The sequence below is a fragment of the Ciconia boyciana genome, chromosome 6 (genome assembly GCF_034638445.1).
Source record: "Ciconia boyciana chromosome 6, ASM3463844v1, whole genome shotgun sequence".
Taxonomy (NCBI): Eukaryota; Metazoa; Chordata; class Aves; order Ciconiiformes; family Ciconiidae; genus Ciconia; species Ciconia boyciana.
Window position 1 is genome coordinate 68,847,384 of NC_132939.1, and position 25,296 is coordinate 68,872,679.

At 55.3% G+C, this 25,296-nt stretch overlaps 1 protein-coding gene across 6 annotated transcripts in view; it reads left to right on the forward strand.

Annotated features, from left to right (window-relative positions):
- Positions 1-25,296, forward strand: part of TRIM9 (tripartite motif containing 9) — a 69,939-nt gene that overhangs the window by 35,236 nt on the left and 9,407 nt on the right. For 4 of the 6 annotated variants that reach the window (XM_072865642.1, XM_072865644.1, XM_072865639.1 and 1 more), the window contains exons 2-7: positions 4,142-4,237; positions 4,703-4,825; positions 14,283-14,393; positions 14,988-15,141; positions 17,958-18,115; positions 20,182-20,320. In XM_072865642.1, the coding sequence (XP_072721743.1) occupies positions 4,142-4,237; positions 4,703-4,825; positions 14,283-14,393; positions 14,988-15,141; positions 17,958-18,115; positions 20,182-20,320 (781 nt within the window). The remainder of the gene's footprint in view (positions 1-4,141; positions 4,238-4,702; positions 4,826-14,282; positions 14,394-14,987; positions 15,142-17,957; positions 18,116-20,181; positions 20,321-25,296) is intronic. The other 2 variants (XM_072865643.1, XM_072865640.1) reach the window with 1 other exon arrangement.

A 25,296-nucleotide genomic window follows, 5' to 3' on the forward strand; every position in this document is an offset into this window, starting at 1 on the left:
TAGAAGATGCTGCACTGGGGTGTACGTTTGGCCTGACCTTGAACGGAAATGTCCTTTCTTGATCTCGTTTGAATTGGTGACGTTTCACCATCACACGCAAGCTTGCTTCCCTGCATATGGGTGCAGCCCTTGCGGGCTGGGGGCAGGCAGCGCAGAGCTGCACAGCTCCTGGGTGGGCAGGGGCATGGGGAGCGGGGCCACCAGCTGGCCAGGGGACCTGGCCTGGCAATTGGTTTTTGGCTTGCAGAGGAGCCCTCCTCTCCATTGAGCAGAGGAGGAGAGGACTTCATCTCTCCCGAGTACTCCAGGTAGTTTCTCTAGTGTCAGAGCCTGCAAGCGGGTTGCGGTTTGAAACGAGCAACTGTTCCTCGCTCTTGGTGGTGGCCAACACTAGCTAACTTCAGATTTTTCTCAGTATGCCAGATGGAGCTGTCACACAGAGCCGGCTCCGCAAGTCCAGCATCCAGTGCCGAGTGGGACCCGGTGCCTCCTAAAATAACAGGCTTAGCTCCCTCCTTGCCTCAAGGTAAACCTGGAGGAGCTCCATCGCTGGCAGCTGGGTTATACGGGAGGAGAACCAGACCAGCTCCATCTGAGAGATGATGCGGAGTTTAAAATGGTGCTTTTCTCCGTTTCTTGGAGCCTGCTCAGCCCTGCTGAGGCACCAGCCTTCTGCACCCGACTGTGCTCACCCGTGCTCTGGGACAAGAGAGAATCAGAGAGTGACAGAAATCCCTTTGTCAGCCGTGCCTGGGAAGGAGGGTTACAGAGCTATTAGCGGGGATGGATTCTCTCCTAAGTGCTCCGGGGACAGAGATTTAAATGCTTAGCTCCCGTTAATGCTAATGTGAATTACAGAGGTCTCTTCTTACTGCCTTGAAACAAGAGCATTGAAAAAGAGGCCAGCTTTCTGCAAAGAACAAATTCACTTGATTTTAAGACGCTGCTAAATGGGATTTTTCTTCATTTCACACTCATTAATTCCCCCGCCTGTGCCAGCTCAGAGTGGGACTCCGCTCCGGTCCAGCGCGTGCGAGCTGGCTGGCCCACTGCACTCGGGAGGACGCTGGGTCCCCATCCACCCTCCCCTGGTCTGTGCAGGAGACGGTGGTCCCCAGAGCGGGATTCCTGGCCCTGAGAAGCCCCAAAGATTTTGTTTCCCCATGGAGATCCCAAGTGCAACGTTTCAGCTTTTTGCAGGGAGGGGAAATCCTTCCAGCGTGTGTCAGAAATATTAACAGCATCTTGTTTCCTGCGGTCTGGTACAGCTCCTGCAGGAGACAAGGCTTGAGGTCCTTCCGACCCTCTGCTCCTGCGTGGAGGGCTCCTCCTGAGTCTCCATCTCCTGCTCCTTCCATGAAGATCACACGCTTGTGGGAAACCTGTGACTGCCTTCCATGTCCAGTGATTAAATTCTTCTCCGAAGCAACAGACTGCATTAAAGCTTGGGTTTGCTCCAGGGGTCATGGAAGGTACCTGTAGAATTTATGGACCCAATCAGTCATTTAATTTCTCTCCGCAGCCTCTGACTTATTAACATAATAACAGAAACCAGAAGGACTTTGTTTTTTTGTGGCGTACGGTTATGAATCATGTTGTCACTGCGCCTGCAGCGCTGCCCTTAATGAATACATTCAGGCATGCCCGCGGGTCCCCGCGCGCATTCCCATACGCGCTCCGTTGTCGTATAGCATTAATTGACCTTGTTTAATGGGCTAACCGTGATGGCTTCCAGCTCTGAGTCCCCAGCGGGGTGACTCTTGCCGTAAGCAGCAGGGATGCGGCGGGAGAGCTGGGCAGACGTTTGTTTCAAAGGAGATGTGTCCGGGAACGTGTCTCCGCTCCGGGAGAGCCTTGGCGTCGTGGGGACCCTTCCCGGAGATCGGCATGAAGCTTGTGCCGATGAAAAACCAAAACCTTAGAGCTCCCCTTTGCAGTGAGGAGCCTGTGGCCACCCGTCCGTAGGAATTTGAAAACACCCCGGCTTTGCGCAGGCGATGCTAGCTCTTACCGCACAGCACTGTGAGCTGGGCAGGCCAGTGTCAGCACCCCAGCCTCCGCGCCGGGGACGAGGGACGGGGCAGGGTGTCCGCTGTGCACCTCATCAACCTTATGATTATGGAAAAAAATAAAGTTTCCTGACTAGTTCATAAACCTGCCCCTTGCTTGCAGGCACTGGTGGCATTGGGAACGTCTCGAGCAGAGGGAAGGGCTGAGCTGAGGAGGGGGATGCAGTGCGAGACCTCGAGGAGGGAGGCTCTGAAGGAGATGGACCATCTTTTTGTGGACTTTTTGTGGCTGTGCCATGGAAGCCGCTGTGCTGTGAGACTGGGGGTGTCCGGGGTGAAGGAGCTGCACGTGGACAGTGCACACTGGCATTGCAGAGCTCTTATTAAATTTTAAAAGCACATTTTAAATGCTTTCCCATTAGGAAAACCTCAAAGAGTTATGTTGATATAAAGATCCCCTTTCTGAAATGTATGTTGATAGAAAAAAAGGCATCCAAAGACTTTATTAAAGGAAAAAACCCACCGTGCTGCAATTTTAATGAGGAGCTTGTAAACATAACAAATTCCTGCTGATTTTCTCTGTTAATTGCTTGCGTTATCGAAGACCAGGGCCCTGCAGCGCTTGGTTCTCAGCAAACCACCCTGCTGGGCTTAAGACGTCTTCCTAAATCTGGGAGGGCTGGAACCGTGTGTGGGCTGGGGAGGGCAAGCGTGGGGCAGGGCGACGGAGGCTTTCGCAGGGGCACAGCGCAGAGGACGAGGCAGGGCTGGGTCGTCCCTGCGGTGCGTGGGGCTGCCAGCGCCGCGGGGAGCAGCTCAGGCTCCGACCTCGGCTCTCCTCCAGCCTTTGCTCGGCAAGGGGAGGGAGGAGAGGTGGGGAGGCCCTGCTGAGCTGATTTAGCAATCCCATTTTTATTAGAGATGCATTCACTGATTAGCTCCACATCGTAATGACTCGGGCACGATAAATTACAAAGGAAATGCGGAGATCACTAGGGTTATATTAACATCTCCTGGGGAAGTAGCAGGAAGGTCATTTTCTGGGCCGTTAAATGGTTGCCATTCGTTTGTTACCTCGTCTCTTCGATAGCAATTCTTTTTTTCTCGATTTCAGCCCGGCGCCATCTCAGCAGGCACTGCGCTCTGGTGACCTCGCATCCCTCCTGCACCGTCACTCCCCCTGCTCCCCTCTCCCGTCTCACCTCCTCCCTCTCCCCGTGCCGGCGTCCAGGGGAGCACGGCACACCGGGGCAGGTGACAGCTCGGTGCCAGCGTCCTGACCACAGGAGGGGACGGTCACATTAGGTTTTTGGAGATTTGGGGACATCAGCCATCTTCCGGGCCCCCTTCCGTGTCTGCCACAAAGAAAATTCACACCTCAAAACCTGCGTGGTGTTTGCAGGCATTTTGCAGCCCACGAAAGAGGCAAAATCTCTCCTGGAGGTGAATTGTTGCGGGTGATTTGCCCAGCTCTTGAGAGAATAACTCTCACTGAAATCACGGCAAAAGGAGAAGGTTCCAGAGTTAATGTTTGGAAAGTGCCAGGAAAATGAAAAAGCACAAGACACGATCGTTATTATCGCCGTGTTACGCAGCTCAGCACGGGCCGGAGCAGGCTGTGCGTGTGTGCTCCCACCCCTGGCACCGGAGGAGGAAGGGGCAGTCAGTGTTTTGCGTGGTGGTGGAGGACCCTGCTTTACCTTAGCTTTCAGGAGGGATTGGGAGATTTTCAGTCTGATTCAGGTGGCCTGAGCTATGCCCTTTTGCCGATCAGCCTCAGCAGACATGGGTCAGATCCTACAGGATTTTTGGCGTCTGGCTCCCTGGAGAGCACAGATCCAGGATGTGGCTTGTCTCTGATCACCCGGGGAAGGCTGTGGAGGAGGTAGATGCTGAATATCTGCTTCCCAAACCCAGGGCATCCGTGATGATGGCTAACCCTCTGTTTCCTCTCCTTACGCTCAGGGCAGCAGGGGCAGAACACCTCGGTGGGTTGCTGAAGGCTGCACACCCCGGGAAGGCAGTGCTGGGCTGCAGTCCATCCCCAGCCCAAATCACACAGGCATCAGCTCCTCCAGCACAAGGATGAGTCCAGGACATGAAAATGACCCTGTTCTTTCTTCCCCATGCAGAGCCAGCTTTCCCAGGCCCTGAACGGGTTGTCAGACAGAGCCAAGGAAGCAAAAGAGTTCCTGGTCCAGCTCCGCAACATGGTGCAGCAAATCCAGGTACTGTGTCTCCCGGCTGAGGAACAGCCCCTTCCCACGGGGATGAGCTGCTCTCTGCAATCCTCTGCCCCATCTCCCCGCCTTGGTTTGGTGGGTGCTCCCAAAGGGGCCCACAATCAGCACCTGCCTTTTCATATTATCCCCTGCAGCCCTCCCAAAAACCGCTGCTCCCAAAGCTGCCTGTGTCATGGAGTGAGCGGCAGAGACCCCAGCCCTTCCCATCTCTGCCATAGGCAGATCCAAGGATGTGGCAGGACGGACCAAACCTGTTCCTCACCTGCCACCACCACATTTGCCATGAGCCAAAGGTATAAGCACCCCACGTGCTAGTGATATGGATTTGTGTGTTGCAGCGGTGCAGCTGCACATATAAAAATGGCCCGTGTGGTATCAGAAAAAAAAATCAGGTTTCCCAATTGCAATGGAGACGTGCCCTGGGCTGTGATGCTCTGCTCTGACCCGCAGGAGAACAGCGTGGAGTTCGAGGCCTGCCTGGTGGCCCAGTGTGACGCCCTCATCGACGCCCTCAACAGAAGGAAAGCCCAGCTGCTGTCCCGGGTCAACAAGGAGCATGAGCACAAGCTGAAGGTGAGCCCTTATCCACCGGCCGGGGTGGCCAGAGAGCTTTCTGCAGGGTTGGCACCAGATGGGGACGAGGACTGTGATGCTGTTTGTTGGGGTGAAGCACCGCAGGAGGAGTGGGGAGGTCACTGGAAAGCCACACTAGCTGAATTCCATTTTGCTGCAGGTACCCAGCCTGCTGCCAGCGTGACGGGCTCTGAGCAAAGTGCTGCTTCCTCCAGGTGCTGGTTCCCACTGAATTACCCCATTACTGGGCCAAATAGTAGTCATTAGGTCAGCAGAGCCATGCGTACAGCATCCACAGACTGGAAAAGGACCTTGTTCATGCCCCGTGTTGCTTCTGAGCTACGAGCATGATCCTGCAGGATGCTGGGTGCCTGTAACTTCTGCTGGCTTCAGCTGAAGTCCTGGGGCACTTGATGTCATGAGATGCCAGTTTCGTCGTCATGCAGGAGCAGGAATTGCTGTTTACTGTGCTTGGTGAGCACCTCATGGTCTCAGGGTGATGGTTGCACTGAGAGGTGAATTGTTGGCATTGGGGGAGCTGAGACGCAGCTCTAGACGTGAGCATTGAGGTAGCTGTGAAAACGGGCTCCTGGCTTGTGTCATTCCTGCAGTCACTACACCACGTCTTTTCAGCTGGTTTGGGACTGAGAAGGGAAGCAAAGGGCCAAATCTCACCGGGGACCAGTGGAGCGGGTGTAGCAGTGCCCCATGTCTGTTGGACAAGATAGCTGCACACTGTCCATCACTGATACGAGCCAGCTGAGGCATTTCACACCAACATCACTTCATGCTTCCAGGGTCCCTCTTCCACGGGCATTTCAGTGTTTGGGCTAGAAACGTCTGTATCTCTTCTCTGGCTCCACTTGCATCCCCCCTGGTCTTGCTTTGGGCCATCCAGGAGGCTCCCAAAGGGATTCCTGGACCTGCCTAAAATGAGGGAGGAAGCCACCAGTCTGCCTGCAAACGATGAGCACCGCAACACGAGGGCTTGTGAGCGTTGCCGCCGGGAGATGGACAATAGCAGCTTTGTGGGACCAAGCCCAGCATCAGTGCTCGGTGTCTGACAATAAAGCGCAACCGCAAACAGGCATGCCACGTCTCCAGCCTGTCTTCCAGGCGCAGAGAGGACCCCACTGCCTGGTGGGCTCTCTTTCCCTCTTCCCCTTCAGGCCATGGCTAATTAAACTCTCACAAAGCCGGGCAGCACAAAGCAATTTCCCTGCTCAGCACAACCCGCGGAGGCCTTTCAGTTTTTGGCCGGAGGAAGGGGAACTGCATCCCCCTGCTTGTTCTTACCATATTGCCTGTCCCCCCAACACGTGCACACGTACATCCTGTCCCCATCCACCCTTGTTACCAGCCGGGCTTTGTCATTAGGCAGGCCTGGCCCTTAAAAGAAGAAACAGCCCTGGGGTTTCAGACTGGACTCTGTTAAAATCAGCCCTCGAGCCTCCCTCCCTGAAGGACCGAGCTCTTGCAGCTCCCCACACGCCGTGGGAAGGGAGCTGCGTGGGCAGGAAGGGCTCCGTGGCACTTCATGCTCCAGCAGACGTTGCACACGAACCCGCATCCAGTTACCCGTAGCATCACAGCAGCTTCCAAAATCCAGAAGCTGCTTCCCTCTGCTCTGCAGCCCATGGAGTGTTGGTTAGATTTTTAGCCTGAAATTATTTGATTTTCCCTTTCAATTCTTGCGGAGGTGGGGAGGTAGGTAATAAATACAGCTGTGCTGCCTTGGCCTTAGCCTTGTATGGGGAGAGTCATGCAGCGCTGACCCACCCGAGGGCCAGCTAGGGTCTTGCACACTGAGATTTGCCTCCCGGGGCTTCAGCATCGTCAGGCTGGGACACACAGCCTTGGCACGCAGCCCAGGTGAACGCCCATCCTTCCCCTCTGGCTTGGGGACGGGGACAGAGAGGGTCTTGCCTGTTTTCACAAGCTGCAGACAGGACAGGGGGTTTAGGAGAGTCTCAGTCCTGTTGGGTACCTCCCTGCTGTCCTCGTGCACGCACAGGGTCCTCCAGCCTCACCAGGCCACCGAGACGAGCGTTCACCACCAACCCTGCAGCCTGGTCCCCTGCGCTCCCCTCCCTGGCACCGCTACTGTCCCCATGTGCTCTGTCACCCAGGGGAAGAGGCTGCCCAGGTCATCGCCGCGTGGGGCAGTTTCCCCTTTGCCCCCTCCAAGGAACCCCCTGGACAAAGGAAGCGGCCCTTAGGACGAGAGGAAACGGCTTCAAGTTGCGCCAGGGGAGGATTAGACTGGATATTAGGAAAAATTTCTTCACTGAAAGGGTTGTCAAGCACTGGAACAGGCTGCCCAGGGAGGGATTGAGTCACCATCCCTGGAGGTATTTAAAAGCCGTGTAGATGTGGTGCTTAGGGACATGGTTTAGTGGTAGGCTTGGCAATGCTGGGTTAATGGTTGGACTCGATGATCTTAAAGGTCTTTTCCAGCCTAAATGATTCTATGATTCTATGAAAGGCAGCACCTGCAGCTCCAGCTGGGCGTGGGCTGGGCTGGCCTCGCTCAAAGGGTCAGGGGAATGTGAGGAGCCATGAAAGGGGAGCAGGATTGTGCCTGGAGCAGCTGCCTCCCGACGGGACATCCCCCCTGCTGCCCAAGGCTGGGGCTGGCTGGGGCAGATAACAAAGCCCCCAGCTTTCTCCCCGAGTCTCTGGAGCTCTGGAGGGGTTGCAAAGGGAGCAGGAATCCTTCCAGGGTGTCAGGAAGGACGGTGTGCAGGGTGTGAGGCTGTGCAGCAGAGGGGCCGCCTCCCCACCTCCGCCTGCCCCGTCCGCAGCAGCACGCTGTGTGCTCGGCACCATCTCTTCCTACACGTGCCCTGGCACGCTCTTTGCACTGAATTTAGACCCATGGTGGGTCCTGCTGGCAGGGCCTTGGGGCTTGTCCTGGTTGATGTTCACGTTAGGACAGGACAACACTGGCTGCTGGCTTGCGGTGATAGCTTCACCGCTTCCCGTAGGAGACCAGTCCAGAGCATCCTAGCCTGGCCTGTGTGTCCGCTTGCCACTGCCATGTCCCCAGAGCACGTCAGCTGAGGAGGAGATGAGCAGATAGATTGACCGGTGAGACTTAGCTGTGCCACCCAGCAGCCCTTTCAGATCCAAACTAGTTGCTCCAGCAGCCGGCATGGAGCCGCAGCACCCTGGCTGCAGCCGATCTCTCCGTGAGCTGCCCCTCCTGCCTGCTGGGAGCTTGGCCATCACGGCACGGTGTGAGCGAGGAGGAGAGGCACGAAGGGACAGAGCCTGCCAGCTGGCACGGTGCCACTGGTGCCTTTCACCAGGGAGTCCAAGTTCCCATTCCCGTGTGGCGCCTGGAGTTGAGCTTGGCTCGGCTTCAGGACTGACCTGCTTTGGCTTGACACATATTTCATGGAGGCAGGCACAAATCCAGGTTTGCCTGTGGGCCAACACTAATTGCTCCGGAGGGGGAGAGGTTTGGGAGGAAATTAACTTGGAAGGGATGTTTCCCTGCCTTTCCCCAACCTCCCCCTACACTTGGTTTCAGATTAAGAACCCAGGCTTTAAAAAAATAACAGCTGGAGGAGCAGTGGGGCCAAGTGCCTGCTCCACCTCTGGGACAGACCTTCTTGTCTGACCTGCTTCTCATTGCTGGCCCTGGTTTTCAAAGGACCAGTATGGTCTTCCCCAAGGGAAGATGCCCTACAGCACAGGCCAGTTTGAGCAGGGGACATGGGGGCTTCCCTGCAGTGTTGTCCCAGGAAGAAATCTCTCCTTAGTTCACAGTACACATGGACTGAGCTCTGTGTGCACCTCCTTTAAGCTCTCGGCAGTGTGGTGGACAATTCTGGCCTTCTTCTGGCCTTCAGGTCATGGGGTGCTTTTGCTCTGTGATTTCACCACGGTGCTTTGGCTGCAGAGCCCTTGCAGGCAAAGAGCGGTTGTCGCATTTCCCAGAGGAGCTAATTATATAGAAAACGCTCACCAAGGGCTCCTGTCCATAGCCCTGGATCTCCAGAAATGAACTGCTGGTCCGTGACCCTTCTTCAGACTATAGGACCCTTCCTACAGTCAGGATTTTCCAGGAAGCCCAAGGGAACTTGGTGTCCCCCATTGGATTAGGTCACTGGTGATCAGGACTGGTGCGAAAGGATGAGAAACAAGACAGAAGCACAGGTTTGGTTTCCTGTACCGTACCATTTCTTTACGGAAACACCAGACAGGACACACAGGTCAGATAAGCTCATCACGAGGAGCATTATTTCCCAAAGATGCAGGTAGCAGACCGCTGCTTTCCCTTACAAATCCCTCCATACTCTGCACTATTTTCCCCCTGCCATGGTGTCTGAGCACCTTGGGACGGGCAGTGGCACCAAGAGCTGGGCACTGAGGAGCTCTGCAGAGCTGTCATCAGGCTGCAGGGCATGCCTCTGGTTTTCTGATGTCCCTCAAGCTTTCCCCTTGTTTTTTTGAAGAGGTGGATCAAGTCTGTCCTCCGTAGCATCTGTCCATGTGCCATGTTCTCCAGTGGCTCTGCACTGGAGACCAGGTCTCCATATCGCACCTTCCCATGCTTGCTGGTGCCTTTGATCAAACCGGGCTTGTGCAAGCCTCCAGGACGTGCCACCGCCAGCATCACATAGGGTTGTTAACGCAGCAGCTCTGCTTTTCCCAGCTCCAGCCTGAGCCTCCTCTCCCAGTAGCAAGAGGCAAGTCACCATGGAAACATCCACCTGGAAATGCTCTGCTCAGAGGACGTGCGATTGTGGGATTCAGCACGATCAAACCATCGGGATCTGTCCCGGGGATTTTTCCATCTGGGATTTTTCCGTCTGGGTTCGCAGCGCTGCGGCAAAGCACAGCAGCACTGCTCCCCGTAACACCACCCTCCGTCCCCACGGCTGTGCAGGTGACCGTACCGTGGCCACCGTACCGTGGCCACCGTGTGCCTGGGGTGAGGAGGCTCCATGTCCTCTACGTGACATCCCCAGCAGGACTCGTCCCGGGCGCTGAGGAGCCAAGGTTCAAGCGGGGTTGAGTGCCTTGAAAACCAGTTATCTAGCCAAGTACTAAAAAGAGGAGGAAGGTGAGGAAGACATTTAAGTAGAGATGAGTGCAGATGTTATTGCCTTCTAGGAGCTGTATTAAAATGTAAATTATAGTTAATGTCATCTTACAGGGAAGAAAAGCTCTTGAAATAAATTTCCTATTTTAAGGTAGTAGTGAACTGCTGTGAGTGCACAGCAAAAGTCCTTTTTATAGGCTGTAATTAGCAGCCAGGTTCTGGCTGTTGCCTCCTTTGGCACCTAAAGGGAAAAAAAGGCATTGGATAAAAACAACCACAAACAAAATGTATGGAGCTACCCCAGTCCCCTCACCAGCTGAGCCATTAGCCCTTTCCCAGAAGATGCCACCGTTCAGTGAGGTGTGTTACCCGCATAGTTTCAGGAGAGGTCTGTAAACTCTACCTCCATGCAGAATTCAGGGCAGCCTGGTTTTCCCGGCGATGTGGTGAATACTCCAAGCCTTTTGAGGCCTCCTGAGGCTGTCCCTCCACCCAACACAGCCTCGTTTGCTTGCATGAGTCAAAGGCTTGAGGGACTTCCAAGTTTTGCTTTCAGCTCTCTTCATCGAAATACTCTTCATTACTGGAGTAACAGGGAGCTGCGGTACCCAGGGAGTGGAAATCCCTGATGCATGAGGAGAACCACAGGATGCTTAAGGTAAACTTGTGGGCTTCACTGGCCCCATTGGGTTTAGACCGTGCCTTCAAAGGTGTGGGGGATGTTTATGTCTTGCTTTTAAAACCTTGCATTTCCCTAATCAAAGTGATTCACGAAGTCTCAGCGACTCATGGAGTCTCACTGTTCCTGTCTGCGTCCCATTTCTCTTGTGCGGAGCACAGAAGCTGTAAAGCCATGAAGCCCCACTAGGTCCCAACCAAAGATCCCTCATCTTGCCTTGAAAACAGTTTGTTGGTGGTGAAGGGAAACATGGATTTCTGCTGTCGGCTTGCCTGCTGTGTAGATGCTGCAATTAAACTGCTGCTTCATGTTCTCATGTTTCTTGAGTTCTCCAGATGAATAGGTGCTGGAGCCCCAAAGGGGATGACCACAGAGTTACGGAAGGGCAGGATCGCTGGGGCCGAAGGTGTGGGCTGGGACGGAGCCACAACCGCTGCTTTGGGTGCAGTTTCTGAGCACCTAGAGCAGGCTGCCTCCAGGCGAGGTTTGAATGTCTCCAAGGCTGGAAACTCCACAGCCTTTCTGTTCTGGTCTTTGACAACCTTTATGGGGGAAAAAAAAAAGCTTTTACTTATGTTTAAATGGAATTTCTTGTACCTCAGTTTGCACCCACATACATAAAGATTTACGTAGCCTCAGTGGCAGCCTGCAGCAAGCACTTCCACTCCAGAACAGACCTTTATTAGCAGGGATAATCTGCCAGGAAGCTCGGTAATTACTCAGCCTGGAGCTGCCTGGCGCTGGCCTCACCTCACCCTGCTGCTGGGGAGCAGGCAGGGTAGAGGGGCAAAGCCGGGGCTGACATCTCCGTGCCCCAGCTCCATCCTCCCAGACAGTGCCAGGAAGCCCCGCAGGTCTCACGCTGACACCGGAGCAGCGGTGGCAGGTCCCCTTGCCTCACCGGTAACCCCCTCTCTTGGCCAAGCGGGTGCCGGGCAGCCAGCCGTGTGTCCAGGGCTGTCCTGGGACACCGTGCCTGGCTTCACCGAGCAAATGCTGTTTCTTGGAGGCTCGTGTCCGGCTGGCGGTAGCAGATGGCAATTCTGCTGGTAATACTTCAAAAGCATCTACTTGGGCAGGGAGAGACTCACAAATTCATTATCCTGGGCAAACCAGACGGAGGTTTAAGCTGCAAAGAAGATAAGATTGTTTGACCGATCCCATCTTTGCTGTCTTCCTGGCGGCATGTGCCTTTCCCCGGAGAGGGGTCTCGCATGAAAGGAGGAGGCTGCTTTTCCAGGCGTTCGGGGTGTGATCCCCACTTGCCCATCTGCAGCCCAGCAGGCAGGGAATGCAAAACCTTGCTCTGGCTTGATAGTTGCAGTCAGGATATGCTCAAACAGCAAGGTTAGAGCCTGCAGGCTGGGCTCATCTCACACTCAGTGGTAACACCACGGTCTGCAGCTGAGACACCCTACATCCGTACGGCCGACAACCCTTGCAAGAGCAGAACAACCCCCCAACACCTTCTCTCTGGGCAGAAGAGATCAATGTAATGCAAGGGGCTGCTTTGCGTTGGATGGCAGGGGCTGCAGGTTGCTGCAAGGCTTCTCACCCCCGCTGCACCTTCTGGATCCCACCCTGAAGGACTGACCATCCCCATGGAGAAAGGAAGGGCACGGGCTTGCCCACGCTTTCAGAAGAGGTCAGCGTAGGAGTCCAGATCTCCAGGACTAGCTGCTGCCTCTGTTCCATCCCAGCAGACCCATGCTAGTGCACTCAAGTGTTAGAAACTGGCACTGAATGAAGTTTTCCCTCTAACGACGGTGTTCGAGGCCAAAACCGGTGTGTGCCGATCACGCTGCTCCTCGCTAGCCCTGTCTCAGAGCCATCCAGCATCTCTGCAAGCTTCCATACCCACATCTTGGTCTAGAGGAGCAATATAGGAGCTCCCCCTGCTGCCTTGTCCGCCCTGCACACGGGGTGCGCTGGCTGCAGCCCCCTCCCCAGCGCCCGGGCTTGCTCTGGCCTCCCTCTGCCCCAGGCTGGAAACACCAGGCTGGGATTGCTAAAAGCAATCTCAGGGGTGGCTCTGCAAACAGCAACTCCCTAAAAAAAAAAGGAGCTGGCTAGGAGAGCGCTTCATAGCATTTCACAGAAGCAGATATGTTGTCCCAAGTTGTGGGACTGGTGAGTCTTTTCTTCCTGTTAGGTGATTAAATAGAGGTGATTAAATTATAATTAAGCAACACATGATGTGATTGATTGCCCTGCAGGAGTCATTGCCCCCCTTGAAACCCAGGTTTGTTCACCGCAGGAGGCTGACATGTCCTTCGTTTCACCTCCCTGTCCCTCGGACCGTGGGGATGCTCACGGGAGGAGGTGCTCCTCAGCCCGGGGTGCTCATTCGAACGCTGCTGTGCCTATGGAGCTGTGGGCACGCAGGCGCTGGGATTCACTGACTGCAGTGCTGAGGACACAACTGTGCTTTCAGAAATGTTAATCGCTGCTTATTGCAGTCTTTTCCATCACGCTGCAGCTGCAGATGCTGATGCGAAGCTCATCTCTACTGTCTGTAACATCCTGAATAGCTGTGGTCTCTAGAGCTGCATAGCTTTGTTCAGTCCTAGTGAAGAACTTTACACAGCTTTAAAGCTCTTCCAGAAAAAAAAAAAATCTGCCCTGGGCATGTTCCTCTAAAGCATACAGTCTCTCTTCCTGAGCTGCTCTGCCAATCTCCCATCCACCGCCAGGTCCGTCTGTCTGTCCTGCTGAAGAAATCCCACTGAGGCCGGGTGCAGACCTGCACTGTCTCCTTCTGCGGGGATTCAGCAGTTGCTGAATTCAGCAGTTGCTCTGAGGGACCAGCCAACCTTCAAATACACCCTCGCGGTATCGGAGCCTGAACCCCGTCCTCCCCGCTGCGTTTCAGGGAAGGTCGGCAGAGCCCGCGGGCACCGGCCAAGCCACACGCTTGGTTGTACTCCACTGCTGGGATGCTGAAACACGTTCCCCTGGGGGAACCATCCGTAGGTGCAAGAAGACGTGCTTTAGCGTGCAGCCTGGACAGTCCCAGGCAGAGCTTGGCAGGCTGTAGGGAGCCCTGCCACAAGGCGTGCAGGATTTATCTCCTCTCACTGGCACACCTCTCCCTCTGAGCTCATCCCCAGGCTCCCGCTGTAGCCGGTGGAGAAAATGAGGCGATTCTGCAGCATGGTCCATCTCAGCTGATGGGCAGATGAGCATCTCAAACAGATCATTAGTCAGAGCTGAAGCTGGGGGAGGTGGTGTGCTCATTCATTTCGGAAATAGCAAAACACCAGGCTCGCTCCCCGCCCCGGGGTGGCTGGGTGCAGCTGCCCCAGAGCCAGCCCCGCAGCCCGGCTCCACGCCGAGGATGGATAGGGCAGCCCCACGGAGGCTGCAGCAGCAGCTGTGTATCTATGGAGGTAGGCATTTGCTTTGCATGGAGTTCATAAGCTGTCATTTGGAAGCTGTCTTAATTAAAGACAGAGCAAGGAACTGCCCTACTGCTTTGAATAATTACGTGGGTTAATAATTTTGAGCTAAACAAGGCTTGTTGTTGTTCACCAGGTTTTCAAAGACCTGGAATTCGGTGTATGAGTCTTGGCCAGTTCTGCCTTTTTCTCTTCCATTGAGTCTTTGTCTCCCTTCGCATTGCCCTGACCCTGTCCCTGTGCCCACGCAGCACCGAAGCCCGTTTGCTCCCCTTCTCCCAAAACCCCGCAGCTCCGAGCAACGCTGCTCTCCTTGTCCCATTGCAGGTGGTGCGAGACCAGATTTCTCACTGCACGGTCAAGCTGCGCCAGACCACGGGCCTGATGGAGTACTGCCTGGAGGTCATCAAGGAGAACGACCCCAGCGGCTTCCTGCAGGTTGGTGTGGAGCCGCTCATGTCTGGGCTACGAGGGGAGCGGGAAAGGCATCACACAGATGAGGGCCCCGGGGTAACGCAGCAGAGTTGGGGGAGTTACACCAGGGATGATGTCCCCACCTTTTCCAGCCATAAAATCAAGGGCCAACCTCTCATCACCTCCAAGTCATGGCAGGACAGAAGCAGAACCAGGCCGGGGACATTTCTTACTCTGACCGGAGGAACAGAGGGTTGCAGCAGACGGTGGTGTATCTCTGGAGCAGTGATCATAACGTGCTGTGCCGTGGTTCTCCAGCGAGAGACGGAGATACAGCACTTGAGAACTGCATCCCACCATTCATTCCTGGGCTGGTCCCTTTGGTACTAGACCCTGCCTTTAAAATAGTCCCCAAAGCTCCTGGGGTGCCTCTGCCAATCTGAGCCCGCAGCAAAGGGTGATGCTAGAAACCACAAAGGATGTGATGGACATCCTTTGGCAGTCGGGGACAGACGTGGCAGCCTGGGAGGCGCAGAGAAGGTGGAGGGCAGGGTAGGGACAAGGCACAGCACGCAGCCCAGGTGGCCCTCAGTAGCTGAGGCTGCTCCTTGCCACCAGATCTCCGACGCTCTCATCAGGAGAGTGCACTTAACCGAGGACCAGTGGGGAAAGGGGACGCTCACACCCCGGATGACCACGGACTTCGACCTGAACCTTGACAACGCCCCTCTGCTGCAGTCCATCCACCAGCTCGACTTTGTGCAGATGAAAGGTAAGAATGTTTCTGGTGCCTTTCAAAAGCCTGCTTCTGCTCATGCTGAGTGCTTCCATGCAACTCATCACAGGGAAGGGGCAGCAGAGGACAGTTTCTCGTCTTCTCCCAGCAAGGTTGGGCACCCCGGACCCAGAGTTACGCCCATTCCTGTGTATTTTGCACCCGTTGGCCAGCCATCTGCCTCCCTGTCTCTGATCCCTGGGCAGCTGCGTGCCAGATCAAGGTGCCGGGAGCTTGGTTTTGCCTGGCAGTGCTTTAGAAAGTGCTCTGCAGTGCCAGGAGAGCCAGGCTGGTCCCTGCTCAGCTGGTGGAGGTTGGGACCAGGGTCTTGGGAGCAGCTCAAGGCACTTCCCAAACCTCTGCTCACACACGCTCGCTCGCTCAGTGCTGAGCAGCATCTGGCATGGGCCAGCTAGCGAGCTTTCTGCTGCGGGCAGCCACCTTGTCCCTCCAAACACAAAGCCACAAAGAGCCGCGCCACTTAGCTCGGGGTCTTTCCTCCCTCCCTTCTCCTCCCTGTTGTTTTAGACCTTCATTTCAATTTTAATTTCCTCCTCATTCTCCGTTCTCTCTGCACTCGCTCTGCCGTACCACGGAGAGCCACTGCATTTGCATCGCTTTGCGGGAAGCAGCGAGGTGCTGCAACCTGTGAGCAATTTGCCACTTGGCAAGCCCTGGGAAGCTGGCAGAAGATGCAAATGGGCTGTGACACAGGGAACTCAGGAGGACTTTGAACGTGGGCCTGTACCTTCAGCTGGTGCAAACGAGCTGCCTGGAGGAAAGACCACCAGCTGTGGGTCTGACATGGCTCTTCATTGCCATCACGGCTCAGTTTCCTGACTCGGGAGCCATTTGCACGCAGAGGCTTTTCTCAGCGGTCAGACACAGGAAGGCCGTTGACCACGCGCTTCCTCTGTAATGATAACGGGTGTCTTCAAATAATGGTCCCGCTGGTATTTGCTGCAGTGAGAGGGGTGCGTTGGGCATGGCTGCTGGGAGCGCTCGTTGCTCATCGTTAGCCAGGCCGTTAATTTGAAGTGTCAGTAACATTTTTTGATAGCAAGAGGAGCCAAACCCAGCAAGGGCTGGATTACTATTTTGCTTACACACAAATCGTGGAGATGTTAGCGTGTTCCTGCCCTCCCTTCTTTCAATTTAGCCCGGAGGGTTATTTTTAATTAATAAGAGCAAATCTGCTGCTAGTTTAGCGGCCCGCCCTCTGTGGAGGCAGGGCAGAGCTGACACGGGCTGTCCTCTCGTCTCACCCTCACTGTGGGAATAAGTTGACATTTTGTAGACTTTGCAGAAGGTTGGGTTTGGATCCCAAACACGTGTCGCAGCACCGGGGGAGGCAGGGCAACACCAGAGGTCTCGGTAAAGAGCAGAGGTGAGCAATAGGTACAGGGCATCCCGCATCCATTGCCAGCACGTGCTGGGCATGAGCAGCGTCCCTTCTGCTGTATTAGCTGTAACATGAGGGCTTTCTCCACTCGCTTTCTCCAGGCCCTCAGCCTGGTGCTTCCTGCTGAGGATCCGGCCCAGGAGGTGGAGGAGTCACAGCGGGAGGTGGTGAATGGTGAACCTTTGCCAGCAAGTCCATCTTTTCTCTCCCGGGCATCCGTGGCTCCTCCACATCTTGTCTGGATTCTCCATGTCTTTTTTTCACTGGCTCTTGTCAGACTTCGGGCAGTGAGGATGAGGATGGAGGATGAGCAGCTCTGTTGAGAGGAGGTTTGGGAGGGCTCTCCCTGGCCAGGGGATGGGATGTGTCCGTGGACATCCCCTTTCCCTGTCGTGCTGTCACCCCTCCGTGCTTTGCAGAGCAGAAGCGGGCTGCATTACCCATCTGCAGGTGCCCAAATACAGCAGTTGGAGCAGAAAAGGCCCTGACAGCCTCTCTGTCCCCTGTGTGGCTGATGGGAGGCCATCAGCCTCCCAGCTTCAGTTCCAGTGTTGTGCAGAGGCTGAGGACAGGGATGTCTGGTGCCTGTTTGGAGACCGCTCTGCAATGTGCTTGTGCCTCTTGTGCCTCCCCAGGAGGTGTTCAGCAGTGAGAGCTGTTTGCTGGCTGAGCTGGCAGAGGGGGCAGCCCTGGGGACCCACGGAAAGCCCCGGAGTGGATGCTCTGCCTGGGACAGCGTGGAAGGACCCTGAGCCTTTTTTGGCAGGTCAAGGGCTATCATTCCCTAGCACTAAAACAGCATCGTTGAGAGACACTCATCTCTTCACCAAGTCTTGCAGTTCGTGCGGTCGCCTCCCCTTTCAGGGTAGGCTCTACCATGGCGAAAAGATCAGGTGCTCCCTATTCCGCAGGGCCCAAGGTTTGTCTCCGCTGCTCCGGCATCATTTGTTTTGTTGCAGTGAATTTGTGTGGTGGAAAAAGGGAGCAGCCCTTGCTGCCGGGTTGTAGATAAGGCCAGGCCCACGGCTGCAGCCAGCTCTGCAGAGTGTGTCTGGGAGGGTGTCCCAGGTTTGGGACCGGCTGCTGTGAAGAATCCAGGCAGTTCTATACCAGGTGTATTGTTGTGCTGCCGTATTTCACCAAAATTCATCAGAAAACAGGAAGAAAGCAGAGAAGCTCTGGGGAAATCTCAGCTTCACCAGGCTGCGGGGTGGAGGAATTGGTGGAGCTTGTTTGGAGAACTGTCCTTTCTGCTTCCTCCCCACGAGATCGCAGTTACATCCCTTGTGCCGTGCTGGCTTCCAAGGCAGTAAATGCACCCTCGGTGCTCCAGCTGAAACGCGCATGCCGCGGCTATCCCCCCACTCCTCCTCTGGTGCTAGCAGCCAGGGTTACACTAATTTGTGTTTAGTTTCCTCCCCAGTGCCGGCCCCCCCGATCCTGCAGCTGGAAGAGTGTTGCACCCACAACAACAGTGCCACCTTGTCCTGGAAGCAGCCGCCCTTGTCGACGGTGCAGGTGGAAGGCTACATCCTGGAGCTCGATGACGGCAACGGCGGCCAGTTCAGGGTAGGTGCTCGGAGCACAAAGCCAGTCTCGGCAGCAAGGTGTTGCTCCTGATTCCACTATTGCCCTGCCATGAAGTGACCAAAGAGTTCCCCAGACTTTTTGCAAGTCCCCTCCTTCCCTGGAAACGTGAGACTCGCTTCTGGGACGCCCAGGGAAGCTGACAGTGCAGACAAGCTGCGGGCTCTTTTGGGGGGCAGTGTTATTTGAGGGGGTGGAAATACTTTTCCAGTGACCAATATGACTTGCAAACACAAAGAACGCATTTGAAGCTCCGTCTTCTTAGGTTGCTAAATATTTCATGCAAGGCATGCTAATTGCCATGAAAGACTCACGGTTTGCCAGCTGCCAGCAAGCAGAGGTGTTAAAGGCCTGAGGGCTTTTAAATTGCTGTAATTACACAATTAAAATATGATTTTTCTCTGATCCGACACGCTGATAATTATCCTGGCGTGTTCACATCCACCGAGAGCAAGCGCAGGGACCAGCCCATCACGTTTTCTGAATTCATCCATGAGAAACTTGGGCAGGCAGGAGCCAGAGCAGAGTCGAGGCAGAAGAGAGGTGATGCGGGATCTGGAGAGAGAAGGGAGCAGGAGGCTGGGTGTGGGAAGACCAAGGCTCAGCACAGCCACCCTGGCAAGGGGAAGGCCGTTCCCCAGCACGCCAATCTTCTCCTCCCACCAGCAGTGGGAAGGGGCTTGGATGTGCGTGGTGGTCCTGCCGCTGGGGTTATAGGGAGCTGCTGCAGCCGATGGGACACGGCTGGTGCCACAAAGGGGAATGTCGCTGGCTTCTCAAATCACTGAGTCATTGCCCTGCCCGAAAGCAGCGAGCTGACCAACTGTGTCAGGCAGCGATTTGCCCAGCGAGCTGCCGACTGTCATACAGGTGCCAGTCCCTGCCGAGAGCAGGTCAGTGCGTGGCCCAGCCTGTTCGCTACCTCCCACACAAACAGGCAGGAGAGATTGGGACGGTGTCCTGAGGCAAGAGGACTCTGCCTTTGGGCGTCAAACCACAACGGGACTCCTTGCAGTGAGCCTGAGGTGGTGAAGTGGGAGCTGTGCTCTCTCATGGGGTGCCGGCTGCTGGAGAGCTGTGTGGGTGCTGGAGCCCAGGTAGATCAGGGCCACCTTAGCGTCCCATCACCGATCTCACTCGGGTCATTAGCACACCTACGTTGCACCCCTTCACCCCGAGCACTGACTCGTCGCTGTTCCCAGGTCCCCTGTGGCTTGGGCTGCTCCCAGCCCTGGTCAGGGTCTCAGGAGGGGTGGAAGCCATCATCTCTGCTCTGCAGTGGAGGGGAGCATGCAGGCACCACTATAAACTCTGGGGTCATGCACCCACCTGTGAGGAAAGGGGCCAGATTCAAGCATTGGCTCTGGAAGTAGCAGCACCCCATGACCTCGGGCAGCAAAGCGCAGCAGGCTCTAGAGTGGGAGCAGGGCAGCGAAGCTTTCCCACGTGGGCAAGCTGCCTGCGCAGAGCCTCCATCTGCTCCATGAAGGGCAGCAAACAGGGCTTTGTCTTGGGATCTGCTAAATACGAGTCAACGTTTTGTGAGCCGTGTGTTTCAGTAGCCCGTAGGCCTGTTCGCCGCTGTCCCTGCTCGCACAGCTCCGTTCCTCTGAGCGGGGCTACGGCAGCAGAAGCCGGTGAGTCAGCGCGTTTGGTGTGATCACCTTGTTTTCTTTCAAGGAATGCTTTGATCCTGCCACCCAAGAGTTTTCTGCAAGGATGTTTCTGTGTCCTGGGCTCAGTCTGTATAAATTCCTCTCTCTGGCAGAGCTCCTCCAGGATTCAGTGGGTGCTTGGCTGGGATCGGTGCCTTATGACTTGGTCGTATATGAGTCGCATATCCTTCCCCTACAGAAACTGGGTTTATGGCACAGTATTGTCAAGGAACAAATCATAGGGCCGTTTTGCTCTGCTTTAGTGATATCCAGTGCTTATAGGTCTGCCCCAGATAGCAGAGCATGGCTGAACCCTGTGCGTCAGGACCGCCGGGAGCTGTTCTCCCACCCTGGCACTCCATGGTCTGGGCACTGATTGTGCTTGCTTTGCAGGAGGTGTACGTGGGCAAGGAGACCATGTGCACAGTGGACGGGCTTCACTTCAACAGCACGTACAGCGCACGTGTCAAAGCCTTCAACAAAACAGGAGTCAGCCCGTACAGCAAGACCCTGGTCCTCCAGACATCTGAGGGTAAGGCATTGCAACAGCTCCAGCCCAACGCGCTCGGACACTGCTCACACGCACGCCTGGGGCCCGGCCAGCCCACCCAAGCTTAGCATTGCGATACAGGGAACCGCTCCGCTGGTCCTCCAGTACCTCAGCAATCATTGCAGGAAAGCCAGCACTGACGGGAAGGGGAAAGGTTATGTCAGGAGCCTTGAACAGTGCCAGAATTTCTCTCTCACCCCTTTCCTTTGCAGAAGATGTTCTTTGGGGAGGTCCAGTGAGAGGCACCCTGCAGAGAGGTATTTAAAATGTGGTTGCAGCAGGGTTTGTATTACACACAGGGAAGCTTAGATGTTTTCATTAATTCCATTTAAAACAAAACAACACTGGCGGCGTTGCTCCTGAGACACTACGGGCTATGTATGGCTGCACAACGCCATAACCGCACGATGTCTCCTCCAGCCCCTGGCAGCGCACGACAGAGAGCAGAGGGACCGTGGAGCCACACGGGTGTCCTTGCCAACCCACGGGGTGTACACCAGCCATGCCAGCATCGTCTGCATCGCCCCCACACCGGCAGGCACTCAGTTAGAATATTAAACGCTCCCTTGCAGGTTGCAGAGGAGTCTCCCTGCCTGACTTTAAGTATATTTGTCATACCAGGCACTTAATCCATCGCGGAAAATTGGCTTGCTTCTGACATGCAGGTGGAGAGTCGTAAGGCTAGCTCCGAGAAACGAGGTGGGAGTCAGAAGCAGCGGGCGATGCGGCCATAAAGGAAGGACTCAGCACCCATCAGCACGTCTGCCGCCCCGTAGCCTTGCTGCCCGGCGAGAAACCCCTCCTTGGGAGTTTTCCACGGTCGGTGGAATCCCTTTTCCTTACTCCCAGATGAAAATCTGTCTTTTCCAAGCCATGTGAAGAATTGTTTCGCAGCAGCGTTGCCAGACCTGGCTAGCAGCTGGCTCGAGAGCAGCAGCGTGTTCCTGCAGCCCCGGGTGCTGCCGGCAGACACAGCATGGGCTCAGAAGGGAACACACGCAGCTCGCGGGGCTGCTGGTGGGGCAGAAGGAGGGTGAGATCCTTCTTGCCACAAAGCACCTCTGGTGGCTTTGAGCAAGGAGAAGAAAGGGGTTTCTGCTGAAAACTGATTTACAGATAGAAGCAGAGCAAGGCTACACAGAGGGTTTTCACTTGCTTGCCTGCACTCATCTGCAGGAGATAACTGTTCCAGCTCAGAAAGAGCATGTGCCAGGTTTGAATGCGTGGGCAGGACAGGTCGGCGAGGAATGGGACTCGCATGTGGCAGAGGTAGGAGTGGAGAGCAAACCGGTGACAAACCCTTCTCATACGAGAGGCCGAAAACTCAAATCACAGGCCACGAAGGCCTTGGCACATCCGTCTGAGAGCTGTGTGCGCGTTCGCAAAGCTGGACACCAGCGTCAAGGAAGCTGCGGCGTTCCTCTGGAGATCCAGGGACAGGACAACCCGATCCAGCCCCACGCTGGGGTGGCCAGGACTGCTCCCAAAGCCTGAAGGTCAACAGTTCTCACTCACTTCACTACCAGCTTCACCAGCCTTTGCAGGAGACAGCAGAGCTTCGGCTTCTCATCACATTTGTGTCCCATAAGACCCATTTGAGACAGTTTCCTCACCAAAACCAGCTGGGCTTTAAGTCGTCCCAGCCAGGAGTTTGCAGGGTCCCCACTATGATCTTTCCAGCTTCGCTTTCCGCTCAAAGGTGTGTTCACTGTCGAGCCGAGCTCGCCTATTGCGCAGCTCCAAAACACAAAGGAACCTGGGAGAAAATAGCTGGTCATGGTCCCGGCAGGCCAGGCTGCGCCTGGAGCTGGTGCCTTGGTCTGGGCCAGCAAACAGACGATTCGCTCTTCTGAGCATCGGATGAAAGTTTGCTGCATTCAGCCTTTTCACTGGATGGGCTTTTTTGCATTTGGTATTCCAGCACAAAAGAAAGCGGGAGAAGTCAAATGGGCCTGGAGCGTTTTCTGCTCTTAGAGGCCATCTGAGCTTTTTGGACTCAAAAGTGAAATAAATTACATCTGTGTGCAGCTTCTGGATATCCGAGTGACTTGTTGAATAGAGCCGCCTCGCACATCACAGCTCTCGGTTAGGCTTTTATTTCTGGCCTTTACAGCAGCATCAGGCCTTTAAGTGCTATTTTGTCTGAAGTAGGCTTAGCTTTCCCCTTCAGCCATGCTCTGCAGCTTGCTGCAAAGTGCTCGTGCAGGAAGAGGGGACAAAAGAAGAGACGGGCTCAATATGAAGAGAACATCTCTCTGAACACGGCTGTCCTGCTGTAGGTGGTTATGAGAAATTCTGCTTAGAGGGTGTTATTTAAAAGCTGGCTTCTCGTCCTAGCACACAAGATCAGCCTGTGGAAGTTAACTGAAGTCTTCCTCCTGCCCTCAGCGAGCAGTGAAATGGGCTGTAGAGGCTAGTGAGGAGTGAAACGTCTTGCAGGGTCTCAGCTTCTGAAGAGAACAAGGATGAGAAGAGGGTAAAATTGTGTCTGGGCCTCTGGAGGCATGCCTCTGTGGTCCTGTCCTGAACAGCCGAGGCGAGCCAGCCAGCACTGACAGGAATGTCCCACGGGAAGCCAGCACACACGCAAGCCTACAGCAAGGTGGTGTGGCACGTCTTCTCCTCCTCATCCCAAAGGAACTACCTTTTCCAGCTGAGGAAATTCCAGTTCACTCTTTTAAAGCTGCTGCTTGGTGCCACCAGCAGCACAAGGTGGCTCCTGGCTGGGAGAAGGTCTGTGCCCCAGAGCCCTTCCCATGTGCTGGGCCCTCTGGGGCTTGCCAGGGATGAAGATCCTCATCATCAGCACAGCCAAATGGCAGCAAGGGCTGCCATGGTCCTTACCTCAAACTGTGTCCTCTCCTTACCTGATGTTGGGCTGTTTCACAGCAGCCCTAGGAGTATCTCGTGCCCTGTCACGTCTTAGCCAGGGTGCTCCCAGGCTCCAAGGCACTGCGATGTGGGGCCTGGCTTAACCTCTCTGTTTCTTCAGCACCTGCGTGAAGTTCAGCTGTAGGCTTGGAAATCATTCTGGAAGAAAGTTGGCAAGGTGACCTTGTCCTTGGGCACAGACGTCTTACAAAGCCTGGCCAGCGGCAGCACCGCTTGGCTGCCCTCACCCCCGGGAGACCTCGGGTCTCCCCCCAGCCTCCTCTTCGCTGGGCTGGGCAGCCCCAGCTCTCTTGGTCTTTCCTCATCCAGCAGATCTTCCAGCCTCTGGCCAGTCTCCTGCTGACTTAGGGACCCAGTCTGTTCTCCTCCCAGCAGTTTCCCATTTTCACCCTACCCACAGGTTCCTTGATGCATTCCTGGCTGCGGCAAGAGCAGCCTCTGAAGAGGCCTTGCAGAAGCCCCTGGCTCTGGTCCGCTGGTCGTGGTGGGATGCAAACGGCCGCTCCCAGGAACAGGCACCTAAGGCACCGTGGCAAGGAACAGAGGAGGAGACCTCCCAGTTGCAGTGGGTTTAGAGTCTGCAGGTTGGCTGGCTGTTGGGCTGCTTTTCTCTACAAGGATTTCTGAGATGGCTTCTGAGTCCCTCCAGCGTTGTTTCTTTCCATGGGCTGCCCGGCAAGCTGGATGACGGGATGAAGGACCAACTCGCTCCGGGTGGAGATGGAGAAGAGAAGCTTGGCAGTGCTGGAGGGGACTGTCCCTGCCTGCTCCCAGGCCCAGATCTGCTCTCCTGGCTGGTGCAGAGGACAGCACTGGCCAAAACCTCCTGCCAAAACCTTCTGCTCTGTTCTCACCCTTTCCCAGGTCTCTGACTGCCCACCCCTCAGCCCTTCCTCTGAGCTGCTTCATGCCTTCGTGCCCTCAGCCACGCTCTCCTGGGCACGTGCCACCTGTGCTGCCTGCGGCCGTGCACTGAGAGCCAGTGCAGGGGAAGAGCCGTGTCTCCGCTCCCCCTCCTCTCAGCCTCCCTGAGTCTCCAGTTTTAGGCATGGCTGTAGAGTTTCAAGGCAAGCCTGGTTTTGGCTTCTCGTATCTTTGGTGAGACGCAAGCCTAGGAGCAGAGGGTCAGGGAAGGACACCTGGCTTGTCACACCCTGTGCCCTGCTGTCCCCTCTCCCGGGTTCCCAAACTTGGCCGACTCTGCCAACACCACGAGCAGCCGCTCCCGCCGGCCTCTGCCACCCACCTGAGCTGGGGATGTGGCAAAGGGCCTCGGCACCACCCAAGAGAGCCCTTCCCCAGCCTAGTCAAGCACCAGAAGCTTTCCTCTTCTTTCAAGCCCAGTTCCTCATCTGGGGCCCAACTTTAAGTTCCTTACCAGCCATGGAGTGACCCTCAGCAGCAACCAGGGCTTTTTAACCGGCAGCTTTTGGAAAGGGGTGAACAGCGCAAGGGGAGATACACTGCAAGGAGCTATAGGAACATAAGGTGCTAGTTAGGGAGAGCCACGAGCCCGGCTACTCTTGGTAGTAGTTCCTCTCACTCTTGGTAGATGTTAGAGGGCACGTCCCTCCCTAACCTCGAGCTCCGTTTATTGACCTGTTGTGCAATAATTTATTTAACCCGTGTCTGAACCCACTGACACTCTTTGCTTCCACAGCCTCGCGCAGCAGCAAGTTGCAGAAGTTACAGTCCACTGTGCAAAGAAACGCTTCCTTTTATCTGTTTTAACGTGATTTCCAGCTCAATCCTTATTTACAGCTGAGACAGGAAGGCTGGGGATACAGTGTCCAGGAGTTTATCTGATTTGAATGTATGGAGGATGGTGGATCCTACATTTTCATGTTAACATATCCCTTGACAAAGCTAGGGAAGAAATCGCAGGAGGTGACCGTTTGTGGTAGCGGGGAGCGGAAACCGATGACCCGAGAAAATTCCCTCTACTCTGACCTTTTGCTGTGAATCACATGAGTTAAATTCTTACTGTAAGGCTCAGATGTGTTTTGACAGGTACAAAGGGATACCAAGAACACAACATCCCGAACAACCTTTGAGTAAGGTGGGTG